The sequence below is a fragment of the Salvelinus namaycush genome, chromosome 6 (assembly GCF_016432855.1).
Source record: "Salvelinus namaycush isolate Seneca chromosome 6, SaNama_1.0, whole genome shotgun sequence".
Taxonomy (NCBI): domain Eukaryota; kingdom Metazoa; phylum Chordata; class Actinopteri; order Salmoniformes; family Salmonidae; genus Salvelinus; species Salvelinus namaycush.
This window is the reverse complement of record NC_052312.1, coordinates 44,483,356-44,504,396: the sequence shown is the minus strand read 5'-3', so window position 1 is coordinate 44,504,396 and position 21,041 is coordinate 44,483,356. Positions and strand designations below refer to the sequence as shown.

The following is a 21,041-nucleotide window of genomic DNA, read 5'->3' as shown; positions in this document are numbered from 1 at the left end:
ATAACACAACATGTAAGGTGTTGGTCCCATGTTTCATGAGCTGAAATAAAAGACCCCAGAAATGTTCCATATACGCACAAAAAGCTTATTACTCTCAAATTGTGTGCACAAATTTGTTTACATGTTGGTAAGTGAGCATTTTATCCTTTGCCAAGATAATCCATCCACTTCACAGTTGTGGCATATCAAGAAGCTGATTAAACAGCATGATCATTACACAGGTGCACCTTGGGCCGGGGACAATAAAAGTCCACTTTAAAATGTGCAGTTTTGTCACACAACACAATGCCACAGAAGTCTCATGTTTTGAGGGAGTGTTCAATTAGCATGCTGACTGCAGGTATGTCCACCACAGCTGTTGCCAAATAATTTTATGTTAATTTCTCTACCATAAGCTAATGTCGTTTTAGAGAATTTGGCAGTTCGTCCAATCGGCCTCACCACAGCAGACCACGTGTAACCACGCCAGCCCAGGGGTGCTGAAGAGTATTTCTGACTTTTAATAAAGCCCTTTCGTGGGAAAAAACTCATTCTGATTGGCTGCGGCCCTGCCCAGTCAAGTGAAATCCATATATTGGGGCCTAATGAATTAATTTAAAATGCCTGATTTCCTTATATGAACTGTAACTCAGTAAAATCTTTGAAATTGTTGCATGTTGCGTTTATTTGTTCAGTATACTCATTGTTGAACCTAGTATATTTGTCATGTTTAACCCAAAGCATTGTCTCTCCCCATGCCACTGTTTTTTTCCCACTCCTCCTCCTTTGGTCTCCCCTCAGTCTCCCCAGCAGGCGCTCAGTACCTTTATCAATAGTCACCACAGGGGGTGTGTTGGTTCACTGTAGCTACCCGTCTCCTCCCATAGACAGGTAAACCATCCATCATTTAACCTTCTATTGGCAGGAACAACCACTTGTGGAGTGTTTGGAAGTTTAGGGTCAGAAGGAATATGATATGCTACATCAAATTAAAGGGATTGGCAGCACTCCAGCTAGTAGAAAACAATTGGAGATGGTTGTGTTGGTATTTCAAGGAATCGTATAGAATACAAATGGCTAATTGACCTAATTTGCTGCTTATGTAACAATACACACTAGAAACACAGTATACAGGTTCAACTGCCAGTCAAAACGCACCTCCAAGCACAGAGGCACATCAGAGTTCTCCCTCGTGTGTGTGTGTGTGTGTGTGTGTGTGTGTACAAATAACCAAACGACGGGGGGGTATTAGAAAGCCCTGGCGCTCTCTCTCCCTCTCTAGGGCCCCTCTGTGATTGGAAAAGACAAAGGACTATTAAAATGGTCCAGCTCTAGCAAAGAATACCTTGACTGTTGTTCTCACACACACCAGCTTTGATGTTCCCATCGCCCTCCTATTTAATTAGACGGTCACAGACGGATAGAGACCGAGAGAGACCGAGAGAGCGACAGAGCAAGCGAGGAGCGTTGTCTAATTAGTAGTGCCCCCTACAGGGGGAGTATACCTTCCTCCCTCAGTGGGATTCTTTTAAACAATCTGTATTTGCGCTTGGTATTTGTTATGCATTTTGATGCTCACTCACCTGCTCAGTGGGTAAGAGTTGCCCAGTGGGTAAGAGTTGCCCAGTGGGTAAGAGTTGCCCAGTGGGTAAGAGTTGCCCAGTGGGTAAGAGTTGCCCAGTGGGTAAGAGTTGCCCAGTGGGTAAGAGTTGCCCAGTGGGTAAGAGTTGCCCAGTGGGTAAGAGTTGCCCAGTGGGTAAGAGTTGCCCAGTGGGTAAGAGTTGCCCAGTGGGTAAGAGTTGCCCAGTGGGTAAGAGTTGCCCAGTGGGTAAGAGTTGCCCAGTGGGTAAGAGTTGCCCAGTGGGTAAGAGTTGCCCAGTGGGTAAGAGTTGCCCAGTGGGTAAGAGTTGCCCAGTGGGTAAGAGTTGCCCAGTGGGTAAGAGTTGCCCAGTGGGTAAGAGTTGCCCAGTGGGTAAGAGTGCAGGGTTGGTAACACCAGGGTTGTGAATGTTATTCCCACATAGGTCACATAAAGGTAACTGCCAAAATAAAGGAAACACCAACATAAAGTGTCTTAATAGGGCGTTGGGTCACCACGAGCCAGAACAGCTTCAATGTGCCTTGTCATAGATTCTACAAGTGTCTGGAACTCTATTGGAGGGATGCAACACCATTCTTCCATGAGGAATTCCATACTTTGGTGTTTTTTTCATGGTGCAAAACACTGTCTGAGGCACCGCTTCAGAATCAGGAGTGTTCCAATTGGGTTCAGATCTGGTGACTATGACTGACACACAAACCCTTTAAACCCCCTATGCTCCTTTGAGACCCCTCTTTCAAAGTCACTGAGATCTCTTCTTCTAGCCATGGTAGCCAAAATAATGGGCAGCTGGGCATTTGTATTCATGACCATAAGCATGATGGGATGTTAATTGCTTAATTAACTAAGGAACCACACCTCTATGGAAGCACCTGCTTTCAATATACTTTGTATCCCTCATTTACTCAAGTGTTTCCGTTATTTTGGCAGTTACCTGTAAATTGAGTTAATGTCTTGGCTCGGAATTGCTTTGAATAAGTGTCCTGAATGACCGTGTTCGTTCTATATTATTATACTCTGGATTTGTGGGTGTTGTCCAGAATCACTTCCTGACTCGTCTTTGCTGAACAGACTGATTGTGTTTGATGTGGCCAGAGAGAGAGAGAGGTGGTGTGTTAGACTGACGCAAGGTCACCTTAAATCCTCACACACTGCCAGGTCTACATCTCACTTGGACAAATACACACAAACAAACACTGTTAGAATGCCCTTCACTGGGGTTAAATCCCTTCGGAGGCATGGGAAAAGAACATCAGGCCCCCACTAATACTCAGCTGTGTGTGTGGTGTGTGTGTGTGTGTGTGTGTGTGTGTGTGGTGTGTGTGTGTGTGTGTGTGTGCGCGCGCGCGCATCCATGTCCGTTCGTCGAGATAAGAGGGATTGAGGGTATAAACTTGTTTCTGATCTTTACAACTAGTCTACAACTAATCTAAACACTGCGCATTTGGACCTAGAAACTCTAATGTGCTCTTTAATCCTACTATTAGTGTTGCTGCGTTCTGAACTCAGTCTGTTTTTCAGCAGTAAACGCTCGCTCTCAGCACTCTTTAGCAGTAATCTGCAAGTGTGCATGTTTGCTGTTCGGAGTGCTTTATTGTCAAAGTGCACACTACCGTTGTATTGGCCTTCCGAATGAGAACATGAAAGCCAAGTCTGTGATTATTACATATAGGTGTTTTTGTTCTCCTGGCTCACACACCGTTTAAATGAACTATTAGCTGTATTTTAAATGGGCAGTTTTCAAGGCTGCATTTATTTGGGGTCCATTAAAACTAGGAACTGGGACCGGCGCCTAGGCCCTGCTCATAAAAGCCTGCCTATGAATCTGAGATAAGCACTCTACTTGCTATATCTTAATATATTGGATCGGAATCCATCTTTTTACCACATTTACATGAAGTAATTATGCACAGTGCAATAGTTTTCTAAATGGCCCCACTAAATAATAAGTGCAGAGAACTGTAAGAGAGAGAGAGAAAATACTCTGTTTCCCATGATGCATTGGTTAGTGCATCACAGGCTGCTGCAGAGAGGTTTCATATTGATCCTGGAAGGCTACAGCGACAGCTGACCCCATTGAACTATTGCTGTTGGAGTGTTAAACACACACACGCACTGTAGTGCGCCATATAAGTCCTACAAGTGATCACACATATAATCTGTAGTGAACATAAACTGCCTCTGAAGCTGAAGTAACACAGTTACAGTTTTTCCCTGTTAATGTCTTTTCTAGCCGTATTCCCATTTGAAAGCAGCGTTATCAGAGAACACATGATAATGTGAATCTAAATGGGTTCAACAACCTAGAAAACTAGTACACAGCTCTTTCCCTTTCTATTTCAAAGCCATACTTTCTTCCTCTTCAGCACCCCCACCGCTCTCTCTCGCGCTCTCTCTCGCGCTCTCTCTCGCGCTCTCTCTCGCGCTCTCTCTCGCGCTCTCTCTAGCTCGCTCTCTCTAGCTCGCTCTCTCTAGCTCGCTCTCTCTAGCTCGCTCTCTCTAGCTCGCTCTCCGGCTCCTCGCTCTCTCTCCGGCTCCTCGCTCTCTCTCCGGCTCCTCGCTCTCTCTCTCCGGCTCCTCGCTCTCTCTCTCCGGCTCCTCGCTCTCTCTCTCCGGCTCCTCGCTCTCTCTCTCCGGCTCCTCGCTCTCTCTCTCTGGCTCCTCGCTCTCTCTCTCTGGCTCCTCGCTCTCTCTCTCTGGCTCCTCGCTCTCTCTCTCTGGCTCCTCGCTCTCTCTCTCTGGCTCCTCGCTCTCTCTCTCTGGCTCCTCGCTCTCTCTCTCTGGCTCCTCGCTCTCTGGCTCCTCGCTCTCTCTCTCTCTGGCTCTTCGCTCTTTCTCTCTGGCTCCCCGCTCTCTTTCTCTGGCTCCTTGCTCTCTTTCTCTGGCTCCTTGCTCTCTCTCTCCGGCTCCTCGCTCTCTCTCTCTGGCTCCTCGCTCTCTCTCTCTGGCTCCCTCGCTCTCTCTCTCCGGCTCCCTCGCTCTCTCTCTCCGGCTCCCTCGCTCTCTCTCTCCGGCTCCCTCGCTCTCTCTCTCCGGCTCCTCGCTCTCTCTCTCCGGCTCCCTCGCTCTCTCTCTCCGGCTCCCTCGCTCTCTCTCTCCGGCTCCCTCGCTCTCTCTCTCCGGCTCCCTCGCTCTCTCTCTCTCCGGCTCCCTCGCTCTCTCTCTCTCCGGCTCCCTCGCTCTCTCTCTCTCCGGCTCCCTCGCTCTCTCTCTCTCCGGCTCCCTCGCTCTCTCTCTCTCCGGCTCCCTCGCTCTCTCTCTCTCCGGCTCCCTCGCTCTCTCTCTCTCCGGCTCCCTCGCTCTCTCTCTCTCTCCCCGGCTCGCTCGCTCGCTCTCTCTCCATCTGTCTCACTCGCTCTGTCCCTCTTTTCTTCCTTGCAGGAAGCACTGTGCTGATTCTTCCCTAACTCTGACACATTGAATCAGAATACCTTTTATAACACACTGACTTAAGTAGCTACCTTGTTAAAACATTTTCTCTCCTCTTAGCATGCCAACTTTGAAGTAGATTGCTAGCACTGTAGGAGGCGTTATGTCAGATGAGCTCCCCACCGCTCCAAAACTGCTCCAAATGAAGTCGTTGTTTGGGTTTTTTCTCCTTCTCTTCTGACCCAGAGTCATCTGTTCACTCCGAGACGCTCTGCTTCACAAACCCCCCAACCCCTGTGGGTCGTGTTTAAAATGTGTGTAGCTACCAAGGGGGGCCTTCTCTTTCCCAGTGTGTGTCTCGCTCGCTCTCTCTCTCTGCTTCCTAAATGACATGTGGAGAAATGGATGGCCCTGCAGAACAGCAGCGGTAGCACTAGCAGCGGTAGCACTAGCAGCGGTAGCACTGGCAGCGGCAGCACTAGCAGCGGCAGCACTGGCAGCACTGGCAGCGGCAGCACTGGCAGCGGCAGCACTAGCAGCGGCAGCACAGTGGTGGCAGAGGCAGTAGCGGTAGCTAACAACGTCAGTGGAAAATCCATTCCGCTAAAGCAGGGGGCACAGAGAGTACCGTGAAGATCCATGCTAATGTGGTACAAGGAGAGCAGAGGGGGAGTGCATGGGCAAATTCATTGTAGAATCCGGAATGAACTGTGTGTGAGAGAGAGAGAGACTGTGTCTACCCTGACAGCTCCCTACGATAAGCAGAGGTCATAAAAACTCTTCCATTGTCTCTGGCCGGCGGCAACACAGACCCACTGTTTTTCACTTTCCATTAGAGCAATACAGTCTCCCTCCAGGACCACAACTGGTTCACATACAACTAGGTTGGTAACAGTAACAGTCAGCTTAAATTGGATTTGAAATCGTTTCTAGTCTGATCTTCCAGATTGAATATTGTTTGATGGTATATTTTAAAGGCTCGCCTGTTGGCATTGCTGTTAAGATATGTTTTCTATTGAATTCTTTAACAACCAATCAAAGCACAAGCCTGACAGTGAACCAATGAAAATCAATCAATACGGCCCCATCTGATAAAACACACCTCAGAAAAACAAGTCGGTCTCTTCCTCTTTCCTTACGCAACCGCTCGTTCCTTAGGCCTCAACTCCCTCCCCACACACACACAATAGCATGGATCCTCACACACAGCAACAACTCATCATGTCAACCTACTATAGTGTGTAGCCATCAGTAATTGGCTTTTACTCCCATCAACATGGTTGAGTCACGTTGACTCCCAGCCACGGCGTGCAGCCACGGCGTGCAGCCAAGCGTGCTCATAGAAGAGCCTGTTGTTTGAGTGTCATTCATACAACTGTTATGAACAGATAGGCCCTGAGTCATCACCAGTGTTGTTTTAAAGGTTGTCATTCATTATAGTATTAAAGAATGTTTATTTCATGTTATAAAATGTTGGTCTATAGTCTAATCATTGGTAGTAGAATGTTTGTCTATCTTTTCCCTTGTGCCATTTGGAATAAATTGAATTCTAACGACCTGTTATATTCCAATAACTAGGACCCTATTTAGTCATATCCCCCTTGACTATAGAATCGTATAGAAAGATATTGAATCGTATAGAAAGATATTGAATCATATAGAAATATATTGAATCATATAGAAATATATTGAATCATATAGAATCATATAGAATGATATTGAATAATTTAGCCTAGATAGCACATGGAATAAGTAATGCAGAAAGTAAATATTTGAGGAGCTGTTATTTCATGAACACATTGTTTGGTCATTAGAAGGGACCAGCACACTATGTTCCTCTATCCTCATGTGGGTCAACAATTAATTTCCATTCAAAATCCTAATTCTCCTAACCTTACCCTAACCTTAACCCATAACCCTAAACCTAACCCCTAAACTTAAAATAGTCTTTGTCCTCATGGGATATGGGATATGTCCCCACGAGAGAGCATTTTCCTTGTTCTAAAATCCCACAAGGATAGTACATCCCCACAAGTATAGAAGAACCAACCACACACAACCGAGCACACACAACCCTACAACCACACACAACCGAGCACACACACAACCACACACAACCCCTACAACCACACACAACCGAGCACACAAAACCAAACACAACCCCTACAACCACACACAACCGAGCGCACACACAACCACTACAACCACACACAACCCCTACAACCACACACAACCGAGCGCACACACAACCCCTACAACCACACACAACCCCTACAACCGAGCGCACACAACCCCTACAACCACACACAACCCCTACAACCACACACAACCCCTACAACCACACACAACCCCTACAACCACACACAACCCTACAACCACACACAACCACTACAACCACACACAACCGAGCGCACACACAACCCCTACAACCACACACAACCCCTACAACCACACACAACCCCTACAACCACACACAACCCCTACAACCACACACAACCCTACAACCACACACAACCACTACAACCACACACAACCCCTACAACCACACACAACCGAGCGCACACACAACCCCTACAACCACACACAACCCCTACAACCACACACAACCCTACAACCACACACAACCGAGCACGCACAACCACACACAATCCCTACAACCACACACAACCCCTACAACCACACAACCGAGCGCACACACAACCCCTACAACCACACACAACCGAGCGCACACACAACCCCTACAATCACACACAACCGAGCGCACACACAACCCCTACAACCACACACAACCCCTACAACCACACACAACCCCTACAATCACACACAACCGAGCGCACACACAACCCCTACAACCACACACAACCCCTACAACCGAGCGCACACAACCCCTACAACCACACACAACCCCTACAACCACACACAACCCCTACAACCACACACAACCCCTACAACCACACAACCGAGCGCGCACACAACCCATACAACCACACACAACCCCTACAACCACACACAACCCCTACAACCACACACAACCCCTACAACCACACACAACCCAGCACGAACAACCCCTACAACCACACACAACCCCTACAACTGAGCGCACACACAACCCCTACAACCACACACAACCCCTACAACTGAGCGCACACACAACCCCTACAACTGAGCGCACACACAACCCCTACAACTGAGCGCACACACAACCCCTACAACTGAGCGCACACACAACCCCTACAACTGAGCGCACACACAACCCCTACAACTGAGCGCACACACAACCCCTACAACTGAGCGCACACACAACCCCTACAACCGAGCGCACACACAACCTCTACAATCACACACAACCAACCACACACAACCCCTACAATCACACACAACCAACCACACACAACCCCTACAACTGAGCGCACACACAACCCCTACAACTGAGCGCACACACAACCCCTACAACCGAGCGCACACACAACCTCTACAATCACACACAACCAACCACACACAACCCCTACAACTGAGCGCACACACAACCCCTACAACTGAGCGCACACACAACCCCTACAACTGAGCGCACACACAACCCCTACAACTGAGCGCACACACAACCCCTACAACTGAGCGCACACACAACCCCTACAACCGAGCGCACACACAACCTCTACAATCACACACAACCAACCACACACAACCCCTACAATCACACACAACCAACCACACACAACCCCTACAACCACACACAACCCCTAGTACATCACATACCATTTACTGCCCCCCTCCGCCCCCTAGTGAGAGAACTTGGGACTATAGCCTTGTTCTGTTCAATGTTCTCTGTGTATATAGTTCAAAATAATACAATGTAAAAATTGCTGACACCATTCAAACCAATGAGGGTTCAGAACTTTAAAGCCAATTATCTCAGAATCATCTTTTTGCAGATAGAACCATTAAAGTCCCAAGTTTACCAGTGGTTCAGCCCATTACTGGTTATCAGCTTTTCCTATTGTACTATACTGCCCCCCCCTCCCCCCCCCCCCCCACCCACCCTACACCTCTAGCTGGTGCAGCCCTCCAGGCACAATCAAAGAATTCATTCTTTCCCTGTTCTATCTCTAGCTGGCACTTTTTCATCATGTTCTGTTTGCTCCGTATCTCTCTTGCTCTGTCTCTCCCTGTCTGTCTCTCTCTGTTTCCCCCTTTTCTATCTGCTCTGTCTCCCCTCTTTTGATATTTGTTTATTCTATTCCATTTAATATTTCACCAACATGCTTATCCTGCTCCACCACATTTGTCCTGCACTTTCTTTCTGCTGATTTGTCTATGTTCTGCCCGCTTCTCTCTCGCTCTCTCTGCCTCCATCTTTCCTCTTTTGCATTTTTCAGATTTTCTACCGTTCTACTTTTCCTGTTTCTCTCCCGCTCACTCTTTCTCTCCCCTTTTCCTTTCTCTCTCATGTCTTCCCTCCTTTTCTCTCCCCTCCAAGCTTTCTGCTTCTCCCTCCCTCCCCTCTCTCCATCCGTCAGGGTCCTGTGAGCTGTGGCGGACACGGTGCATGCTGCATGCTCGTCTCCTTCCAAATGGCTTCCTCAGTGATTGCTAATGAAGCACACGGAGTAGAGCGAGAGCTGCTTCCTTCCGACGGAGGAGGACTGGCGTTTGTGTCGCCCTGGACACGGCCTGCCTGACAGCCCCCAACGACTAGCTAGCTAGCGGCACCACGTTAGCTCAGTACAGAACCACTCCAGTATAGATTGGTGTGGTATAGTGGTATAGCAGAGATATAATTCAGTACAGAACCACTCCAGTATAGATTGGTGTGGTATAGCAGAGATATAATTCAGTACAGAACCACTCCAGTATAGATTGGTGTGGTATAGCAGAGATATAATTCAGTACAGAACCACTCCAGTATAGATTGGTGTGGTATAGCAGAGATATAATTCAGTACAGAACCACTCCAGTATAGATTGGTGTGGTATAGCAGAGATATAATTCAGTACAGAACCACTCCAGTATAGATTGGTGTGGTATAGCAGAGATATAATTCAGTACAGAACCACTCCAGTATAGATTGGTGTGGTATAGCAGAGATATAATTCAGTACAGAACCACTCCAGTATCGATTGGTGTGGTATAGCAGAGATATAATTCAGTACAGAACCACTCCAGTATAGATTGGTGTGGTATAGCAGAGATATAATTCAGTACAGAACCACTCCAGTATAGATTGGTGTGGTATAGCAGAGATATAATTCAGTACAGAACCACTCCAGTATAGATTGGTGTGGTATAGCAGAGATATAATTCAGTACAGAACCACTCCAGTATCGATTGGTGTGGTATAGCAGAGATATAATTCAGTACAGAACCACTCCAGTATCGATTGGTGTGGTATAGCAGAGATATAATTCAGTACAGAAAGCACAGGACAGACACCTTACTGCCTCTAGGACCCCTCTTGTTGTCCAGCTACACAACTGTGCTTTGTCAGCTCACTACAGCATAGTACAACATTGGATGATGTGGTATATCATGGGTAGAGCACAGTATGCCAATGGTATTGCATTGGTGTAGGATAATACTGCACAGACACGGTACAGAACTCTACAGACCAGCACAGCTCCACCATACGTACTGGATGTGGATACCTGCTGGTCGAACATCTCATTCCAAAATCATGGCCGTTAATATGGAGTTAGTCCCCCTTTTACTGCTATAACAGCCTCTACTCTTCTGGGAAGGCTTTCCACTAGATGCTGGAACATTGCTGCGCGGACTTGCTTCCCTTCAGCCACAAGAGCGTTAGTGATATTGGGCACTGAGGGTGGGCGATTAGGCTTGGCTCGCAGTCGGCGTTCCATTTCATCCCAAAGGTGTTCGATGGGGTTGAAGTCAGTGCTCTGTTCAGGCCAGTCAAGTTCTTCCACACCGATCTCGAGAAACCAACAAAATTTCTGTGTGGACCTCGCTTTAGAAGCACAGAATCGTCTAGAATGTCATTGTATGCTGTAGCGTTAAGATTTTCCTTTACTGGAACTAAGGGGCCTAGTCCGACCAATGGAAAAACAGCCCCAGACCATTATTCCTCCTCCACCAAACTTTATAGTTGGTACTATGCATTCGGTCAGGTAGCGTCCTCCTGGCATCCGCCAAACCCAGATTAGTTCGTTGGACTGCCAGATGGTGAAGCGAGATTCACTCCAGACAACACGTTTCCACTGCTCCAGAGTCCACTAATTTGAAGGAGTGTCCACATACTTTTGTATATATTGTGTATGTGCTATCTTAATTTGATCACTGTTGTTGCAGAGAATTTTCCTGTAATTTCCACCTTAAAATGTCAGACTTGATTTGCCTTAACAAAAAAATATATCAACACTTCCTTCGGTTTCTCTCTCTCTCTACTGTCTCTCACTCTCTCTACTGTCTCTCACTCTCTCTACTGTCTCTCACTCTCTCTACTGTCTCTCACTCTCTACTGTCTCTCTCACTCTCTACTGTCTCTCTCTGTCTCTCTGTCTTTCTCTCTCTAACTCTCTTTCTCTACCTCTAACTCTTTTTCTACCTCTCTCTCTCTCCGTCTCTACTGTCTCTCTCTCTACTGTCTCTCTCTCTCTCTCTGTCTCTACTACACCTCTCTCTCTCTCTCTCTCTCTCTCTCTCTCTCTCTCTCTCTCTCTCTCTCTCTCTCTCTCTACTGTCTCTTGCATTCAGCACACTCCAGTGACAATTGGGATGCTACTTTGTGGCTCTCACACACTATCACATCGTCAAACCAGTTTCCTGCTCAAATCATCACACCGGAGAAACAATGACAAATTCTGCCATTCGATGGCGATGAAATGGACTGGATGAAGCGGCCCCCCCCCAAGTCGCCGCAGCTCGCCCCGCTGTCCCTACACATGAAGTATCCACAGCACAAATCACTGCTGACACACACACACACATGCATACGCACACACAGGCACATACGCAGACACACACACATTCACATGCATACGCACACACACGGGCATGTTCGCATATGCAACAAAGCAAACGCACACATTTCACTGTCAGTCTACACCTGTTGTTTACCAAGCATGTGACAAAGAACATTTGATTTGACACACCACAGTGCCCGTCAGATGCTGTCCCTTAGCCAGCCCTGCACTTTGACACACTGTCCCTTAAGGCAAGCCCTGAGTCACCGACGGTAACGGGGAGAGGGGGAAGGAGCGAGAGAAAGAGAAGGGGGGGGACGTATTTGGATTTAATCATGTCTGATCCTTGCCTAAGTGACCAGAGTTGGCCTAAGGTGCACTGCAGAAGCCTGCATTTAACCCAATAGGTAGTTGGGGGGGTCTTCAAGGGTAGATGGTACAAGGTCATGCATGGGCACAACATGTATGGCTTTGTGTTTTGTGTGAGGTGAACTGGCTGGGATTGTTTGTTCGTGAGCTGTGTGTGTGTAAGGTTGTCTTACTGTTTGTGTGCCAGCGATATGTTTGCATCAGTGACAGACACAGTGAATGTAATACATGTATAGGTAATGTGTGTGGGATTCAGGTTCTCTAAGTATTTGGGTTTAAGAGAGATTTTTAGTCTGCTTATCAGCTCAGTGGCAGTGTGCATATGGTTGTGTGCATCTGTGTGTAATCTAAGTAAATGTTGGCTATGTGTCTGAGTGTGTGAGAGAGGCAGGGATATTTTGACTTTGTGTGTGTGTGAAGGATATATTAATCAGTTTGCGTGTGTATGTATCAAAACCCCCCCTCCTAATCTGTCTCTTTGGATTGGAGATGGCCCCTCTCTCTAAGCCCCCCCTCCCTCCATCTCTCTCTCTAAATTCCCAGAGCCGTCACCCCCACATACACACGTCACTCTCCCTCTGACGGGCCCTGACTGCAGGATAAACACATCAAAAGCTCAGCTCTCTCTCTCTCTGCTATCTCAGCTCTCTCTCTCTGCTATCTCAGCTCTCTCTCTCTGCTATCTCAGCTCTCTCTCTCTCTGCTATCTCAGCTCTCTCTCTCTCTGCTATCTCTGTCTCTCTCTCTCTCTGCTATCTCTGTCTCTCTCTCTCTCTGCTATCTCTGTCTCTCTCTCTCTGCTCTCTCTGCTCTCTCTCTCTCTGCTATCTCTGCTCTGTCTCTCTCTCTCTGCTATCTCTGCTCTGTCTCTCTCTCTCTGCTCTGTCTCTCTCTCTGCTCTCTCTGCTCTGTCTCTCTCTCTCTGCTCTGTCTCTCTCTCTGCTCTCTCTGCTCTGTCTCTCTCTCTCTTTGCTATCTCTGCTCTGTCTCTCTCTCTCTCTCTCTCTGCTATCTCTGCTCGGTCTCTATCTCTCTCTGCTATCTCTGCTCTGTCTCTCTCTCTCTCTGCTCTCTTTCTCTGCTCTCTCTGCTATGTCTCTCTCTGCTATCTCTGCTCTGTCTCTCTCTCTCTCTCTCTCTCTTTGCTATCTCTGCTCTGTCTCTCTCTCTCTCTCTCTGCTATCTCTCTCTCTCTCTCTCTCTCTGCTATCTCTGCTCTGTCTCTCTCTCTCTGCTCTGTCTCTCTCTGCTCTGTCTCTCTCTCTCTCTCTCTCTCTCTCTCTGCTGTCTCTCTCTCTCTCTCTGCTATCTCTGCTCTGTCTCTCTCTCTGCTATCTCTGCTCTGTCTCTCTCTCTGCTATCTCTGCTCTGTCTCTCTCTCTGCTATCTCTGCTCTGTCTCTCTCTCTGCTCTCTGCTCTGTCTCTCTCTCTCTCTCTCTCTGCTCTCTGCTCTGTCTCTCTCTCTCTCTCTCTCTCTCTCTGCTATCTCTGTCTCTCTCTCTCCCTCTCTCTCTCTCTGCTATCTCTGTCTCTCTCTCTCTCTCTCTCTTTGCTATCTCTGCTCTGTCTCTCTCTCTCTGCTCTCTCTGCTCTGTCTCTCTCTCTGCTATCTCTGCTCTGTCTCTCTCTCTGCTCTCTGCTCTGTCTCTCTCTCTCTCTCTCTCTCTCTCTCTGCTATCTCTGTCTCTCTCTCTCCCTCTCTCTCTCTCTGCTATCTCTGTCTCTCTCTCTCCCTCTCTCTCTCTCTGCTATCTCTGTCTCTCTCTCTCTCTCTCTTTGCTATCTCTGCTCTGTCTCTCTCTCTCTGCTCTCTCTGCTCTGTCTATCTGCTATCTCTGCTTTCTCTCTCTCTCTGCTATCTCTGCTCTCTCTCTCTCTGCTATCTCTGCTCTATCTCTCTCTGCTATCTCTGCTCTGTCTCTCTCTCTCTCTGCTCTCTTATGCTCTTACTGCATGGCGCAGAGCAGAGAGACGAGTATATCAGCCACTCTCCCTTTCCCTCCCTCCCTCTCTTTCTCGCTCCTCTCTTTCTCGCTCCTCTCTTTCTCTCTCTCCTCTCTCCTCTCTATCACAAATAAAAAGGAGTAGAGAGGAAATAGAGTAGGATCCCTCCGAGACAATCTTTCATCGTCCTCCCATTACTGCCTCGGTTACGTAAACCGGTGACAGAGGGGACAGTATGTGCCGTTTAACGGCTGCCGGGGCTTGGCCGGTGACCGGGCTGCGGTGACACTACCTCGTCAGCAGTAGTTTTTTATTTTTGTGGGACGAGTTTTCTACACGAGGGTTGTGTCCGTCCAGGCTGTGTAAATTATAGACCAATCAGAGTTGAATCACTCAGACACAGTGAGCAATATGCCCTCATCGTCGATACCAGCTTGTATTATTACTTCCTTTTGCTGATTAATAAGATGCCCCCAATTTTGTTTTTGTCTGATCTTTTTTTCTCTTTTCTTGCATTTTAATGAGCTGTGGCGCCGGGGGCCCTGTCGCCCGGTTGTTAATGCTCCGGCGTCCCGCTGACAGCCAGCGTGCGTCTTGGTAAAGAAAGAGAGGCCTCTGTTCTGTACGTGTCACTCCTTACACCGATAGTCAAAACAACCGGCTCTCTAAAAAAAAACACGCTGTTAGCCAGTTTGAGCCGCTAACGACCCGGTGTACATGTCATCTCTGCAGGTTAGGGCTAGGGGGGAGCTAGGCTAGGGCTATGTTAAGATGGAGAGGGAGATTGTTGAAGAATGCACAGTTAACGGCGAGACCCACAGCATTTGTCATCATAAAACCGTTGCTGACTGATGAAGCCACAACAGCTGGGGGAATGCAATGAAAAGAGAAATGAGATGTTTTGGGGGCCAAGAGGAACGTGTGCTCACATCACCAGGGTCTGTCTCGTACATCCACAAGTCGCGTAGTGAAAAACACCTCTCTGATCACTTGAAGTCAAGCACATAGAAAACAAGCCCCTCTAGTTAGCACACCATATCACACCCTACATCTTCATATCTTTACACACATGCAATCATTCATTGACATGACAGCAGTGCAATCTCATATCACTGGGGAGCACTTCAAATACCCCTGTATGAATAGAGGCCCTTTAAAAGCTATTTCTCCTGGGTTCCATGCATTTGGAGAACTTCATGAAAACGGGACAAATCTAGTACCCGCTTTGAAATGGGCCACACCTTGATTAAGTACCGTGTCATTGACTAATGTTATGCGTACTAAACATAGCTTCTCTCCACCTGCCTCGACACACGGGCATATCAAGTGTTATTAAAAACAGCAGCAGGCACTGTGCTGTGATTCATTCTGTGTGAGTCACCCAGCACACGCAGGGTTAAAGTATAGCTGCAGAGTCTTACTGCAGTGTCTGAAGCGTTTGGCTGTTCGCTACAGTACGCCAGGATGAAAAAAAGAGGGAGAAAAAAAACGTCATCTCTCTCTGTTTGTTTTTTTTCTCTCCAAAAATCATTTTTATTGCATTTGTAACATTTGGCACAGTACAAATTCATGGTGCTTTTACAAGATAAACCTGTAAAGATCAAACACTGACCTTTTTTTTGAATGTTTTTTTTCTTAAAGAAAGTCTTCTCAGTATAAATGTTTTTTCTCTTTTCACTGCATTCTCTGTAGCATTGGTTTAAAAAAAATCACACAGAATGCCTCTTTTTTAAAACAAGTCTACCCTCATTTCTCAAAGTCAAGATAGTATGTTAAACAACTCGTCTTTTTAAATAGAAGTTACAAGTTAGAAAATAGTTTGAATGTATTTATTTTTAATATAATATGCTTCTCTATCACCAGCCCATGGTAGTTTGAATAGTTTCATATATAGATTTATTTATAAGCATGTACAACAAGAAATTATCAGTCTTTAAGTTTTGCACTCTGTACAAAAAGAAAGTTCCTGTCCTTTTTCCCCCGTTGTGCATTCTATTGCATGTAGTTATGAGTGGGGGGGGGGCTATGGGGATTGGGACGTGGCTGGGGAGGGGGGTTGTTAAATCTGAGTTTCCTGAACCTTCTCCTTGGTGTGAGTTTTTATGACAAAGGGCTCAGGGAGGTTTGTGGTGGCGCTGGGCAAGGTTCGAGGGAGAGAGTTCCCGATGTTGTTCTCTGTCCATTTAGCCCCGTGTCCTGCTGGCTTGTACGTGTTGTATTTGGGCTTGAGGGTGCGGTAGTCCACCTTGTGATGGTCTGCTTTGTGGGGACTGGAATCCATTTTGGGTTTCTGGTTGCCATAATCCTGTTTGTGGGAGCTGTTGTAGTCTGATTTGAAGACGATGTAGTCCGGCGCGGCCTTGGGGGTGTATTCTGATTTGGGTTTGTATTGACTGTTGTCGGGTTTGGATTTGTGTGTACTGTACTCCGGTTTGGATTTGGACTGAGTGCTGTAGTCAGCTTTGTAAGGGCTGTAGTCTGGTTTAGGTCGTGGGTGAGTGCTGTAGTCCGGTTTTGGATGAGTGCCATAATCCGGTTTGAAGGGGCTATAATCTGCTTTAGGTGTTCTCGGGTGAGTACTGTAGTCAGGTTTGAAGGGGCTATAATCTGCTTTAGGTGTTCTCGGGTGAGTACTGTAGTCAGGTTTGAAGGGGCTATAATCTGCTTTAGGTGTTCTCGGGTGAGTACTGTAGTCAGGTTTGAAGGGGCTATAGTCCGCTTTAGGCTGCTTGTGAGTGCTATATTCAGGTCTGAACGGGCTATAATCAGCCTTTGGTCTATGAAGGCTAAAATCTGGTGTAGATTTGTGGGCACTATATTCCACGGTAGATTTGTGGGTAGTGTAGTCCACGGTTGGTTTATAGGTGGTGTACTCAGCCTTGGGCTTGTGTATAATGTAGTCTGGTTTGGGCTTGTGGATTATGTAGTCCCCCTTGTAGTCAGCTTTGGGTTTGGGGAAGCCATAGTCTGTTTTGTGGCTGATATAATCCAGTTTTTGGATGCTGTTGTGGTCTCGTATCTCGGGCAGCGTGTGGTCTCGGATCTCGTTGGCAGCAGAAGCTGGCGGTGGCAGGTCCTCCTCGTCCACCTGGATGATTTCCACCGTACGGGCGGCTGCCACCGTGCTCCGCTGCTGGTGGCGCTTCCTCAGCTTGTAGAAGGCGATGAGCATGACGGCGGCCAGCAGCGTGACGGCTACGAAGCAGCCGATGATGATCTTGGTGGTTTTCATCATCTCGTCCAGGCTGGGGACTGTGTCGGGTGGCTTGACCGTGGCAGACTTGGAGGCAGGAATGGCGGACGGTCGGGCGCCTGGCTGGCCCTCGGTGTTCTGGAGCAGAACAGTGGGAGTAGAGATGAAGACGGGCTGAAAGAGGGAGGGCGAGGCGGTGGTGGTGGTGCCAGCGCCCCCCGCACCTCCTCCTGCTTCTCCTCCTGCCCCCCTACCAGTGTTAGGGGCGCTCGTTGTGGTCTTGGGCTTGGGCATCTCCGTGGTGGGTCCCGGCACTTCCACGGTCACCGTGGTGAAGTAGCTGAGGTTGGACGTGTTGAGTTCAGCCGCGCTCACGTTGAGGTAGGCCGAGGCGTTTGAGTTGCCGGCCGCGTTGGACACCATGCAGGTGTAGGTGCCTGTGTCAGCCGCCAGGACGTTGGAGAAGTTGAGCGTGCCGTCGTTGAGCACAGCGATCCGCTGGTGTGCCGAGGCGTGCGTCAGGACAGTCCCATTGGGCAGCAGCCACCGGACCGAGGACATTGGCGCCGTCCGGCAACGGAGCTCCGCTACGCGCTCTGCCGAAATGTTCAAGTCTCTTGGCGCATCGCCAATGAAGGGGGCAGAGCACTGGAGCACGCCGGGCTCCCCCCGTTCCACCTCCACCAGCTGGCGGCCCCGCATGTGGGCCGGCGCGTGGCATCGGCCGCAGCAGGTAGAATTGGTAGGGATGTACTCTCGCAGCCAGCGCGCCAGCCACAGGGCTTCACAGCCACAGTTCCAGGGGTTGTGGTGGAGGTGCAGCTCCAGCAGGTACCTGAGGGGGGAGAACAGGTCGTGCGGCAGGGCGCTCAGATTGTTGTGGGCTAGGTTGAGCTCCACCAGCGAGCTCAGGTCGTCGAAGGCGTTGCGCTCGATCACCCCAATCTGCGAATTCATCACCCACAGCTTCTTGAGTGAGCGGAGGCCCCGGAAGGAGCCTGGCTTGATTTCGGAGAAGAGGTTCTCCGAGATCTCCAGCTCCTCCAGGCCCAGCAGGGGGCTCAGATTGGGCATCTCCCCCCGGATGTTGCACATGCCCAGGTTGAGGTACTTGAGGTTGTGCAGGCCCTCGAAGGCGCCATCGGAGATGAAATCCAGCTTGCGCAGCTCGCCCAAGTCCAAACGCATGAGCGAGGGCACTCGGTTGAAGGCATATGAAGGGATGCTCTCGATGGGGTTATTCCTCAGCCATAATTCCCTTAGCTTGGACAGGTACTCAAAGGCACCACTGGGCACCCCAGTTAGCCGGTTGTCAAATAGCTCCAGCGTGTTTAGGCTGGTGAGGCCATTGAAGGCGCCCACCTCGATCTGCCGGATAGCGTTGCGGCCCAGCTGCAGAACCTCAAGGTGGTGCAGGTGTCGGAAGGTGTCGGCCTGCACCTCTCCAATGGCATTCTCCATCAGGTTGAGGTGGCGCGTGTTGGCGGGGATGCCCGGGGGCACGCGAGTGAGGCCGCGCCGTGTGCACACCACCTTGCTCAGCTGGCTACTACACGAGCACTGCGGTGGGCAGCCCTGAGGCCCTGGCGCTGCCGCCCCCGCCATAGCCAGAGAGGAGCTGCTCCACGCTCGCGCCATCAGGAACACAACACAGAGCAGGGTGGCTCGACGCACAGCTACCCGCCCCAGGAGACTCATGATGTGGCACGCTCATAATTCAGCATCGTCCGGGGGGAGAGGGCCGGAGGTGGGGTTGGGGGCGGGGGGGTTGGCTGATTGGGGTGGTGGTCGAAAGTGGGAGGGGGGGGGTGGGGTATAAAGAGGGGAGGGAAGGGGGTTGTTTCTTGGGCTGGCCCTACCCTGGATTAAGCAAGACTCTGGCTCTCTTTTCCATGGACACTACTGGAGGGGGGAGGGCGACTGCTCTTAAATGTTTCTGAGAAAGAGAAATAATAATAGAATAGGAGATGGAGATGATTGAAATAGGGTTGGAAACGCTAGACACCTACCTCAAGCTTTTATTTACAGGTCCTTACGAGATTGTTTTCTCTTTTTGTCAATCACATTAAATCAGGTATATATCCAAGGAGCAGAAAAATAGACTTTTCTTTCTGCTCTGTCAGAAGCAAATGAAGTGAAGATTCTTTGCCAAAATGGCCCCTTTTTATAATTCCACACAAGCGAACATCATCGAAGAAGGAAAAGATGTGAAGGCCCATCCGCAGCTTGTGTTTTAGATGGGTAGGAATCCAGTCAGGCTCCTAAAGCGGTACACTCTCGCTCCCCCTCGGCTGCTCTTCTCCCGCTTGTCCTTGGAATCCGCTGCTCGATGCCTCCGCTGAACGCCTTCTCCAAGTCTCCATAGCACAAACGCGTGCTCACCGACACACACACACTCCGCACTCTGAAAACCCAAGGCAGAGAAGAAAAATGGGTGGGGGTTTCAGGGTAGGGGGGGGTGGGGGGGGGGTTAAGGAGGAAGAAGAAGAAAAATTCCACAGTCCTTTCAAATGTTCTCCCCCTTTTGTTTGAGGTGGGGGGGGAAAACAGGACCCCCCTTTCCTTTCCTTGGCGCTTTCTATTTTTTGGTGGTCAGTCAGTCAGTCCACCCTCTCTCTTGGTGTGTCGCGTCGTGTCCACTTGATTTCTGTTGCGCTCGGCAGGGTTGAAAAGGCTACGCGACACACACTGCGGTCATTAGCTTATTTCTCCTCTTAACTAGCTCTGCGCTCCAGCACAGCAGCACGCAAACACGGCTCGCCAGCAGCGGCGCTCACACTCACACACACACACACACACACACACACAGCAGCTGCAGCCTGCCTCCCGCGCACTTCCCAATATACCGTCAATTTCTTCCGAGGGTGGGTGGGGGTTTGTAGCAGGGTTGAGAGTGGTAGCGAGGGGGGGGTGCTGTAGAGTAGATTCAGCAGCAATATCAGCACAGCAAAAAGAGGCTAAAGCGCTATCTCCCTCGGTCTCTTTCTAGCTCCTGTTTTCAATCCCTTTTTTTTCTTCACCGCGCGGCAGAATAGGAGAGTGAAGCAAGAGAGAGCCGAGCGGGGCACAGGCGTGAATGTTACAGCAGCTTCGATGAGGAAAATAGATCCGCTGTAGCAGCAGACGAGCGAGAGCGGGGATGTGTATCTCTTTCTCTCTCTCTCTCGCTCTTCTCAGCCCCTGCAGTGTCCTGAGGTAGTGGCCAAGCTCAAAGCACTCAGTCCTTTGTGTGTGCCAGCGCGAAGCCTCTCAACCGTGTTAGCTTCCACTGTCCTCTCTTTCTCTGTCTCTCTCTTTCTCTCTTGTTTCTCTCTCTGGCTCCCTGGCTTAGAGGAGAATAAAGCGCTGCCCAGGTGAACTGGAGAAAACGGCAGCGTGTCCCCACGGCAACACGATTTTAACCCCTGCAGCCCCGGTGTTAATCCTGTTGCTCAGGTTATTCCGGCACGTTTTTCTGGTGCCAGTGGTGCAAGGCTGCTCTCTCTCTCTCTCGTTTACTCACTCTCTCTCTTTCATTTGCTTGTTCACTCTGTTGCTCTCTCTCTCTTTTGTCCTTGAGTGGGGAACGTGAATGTACTGCTGACGCATCCCGCTCGGAGCAGTGCATTGGTTTGATGCAGTGTTTTTGTGCATTAACTAATCCACTCTCTCCCCTCTCTTTCTTTCTTT

The 21,041-nt window shown here is 49.1% G+C and overlaps 2 protein-coding genes across 2 annotated transcripts in view; one reads left to right on the top strand and one right to left on the bottom strand.

Moving 5' to 3' along the window:
* snd1 (staphylococcal nuclease and tudor domain containing 1) overlaps window positions 1–21,041 on the top strand; it is a 312,352-nt gene that overhangs the window by 120,062 nt on the left and 171,249 nt on the right. The window lies entirely within an intron of this gene.
* LOC120050074 (leucine-rich repeat-containing protein 4-like) lies at window positions 16,239–19,088 on the bottom strand. Its single transcript, XM_038996706.1, has one exon. It carries the CDS (start codon window positions 19,068–19,070, stop codon window positions 16,239–16,241), a length of 2,832 nt encoding a protein of 943 aa, XP_038852634.1. The 5' UTR covers window positions 19,071–19,088.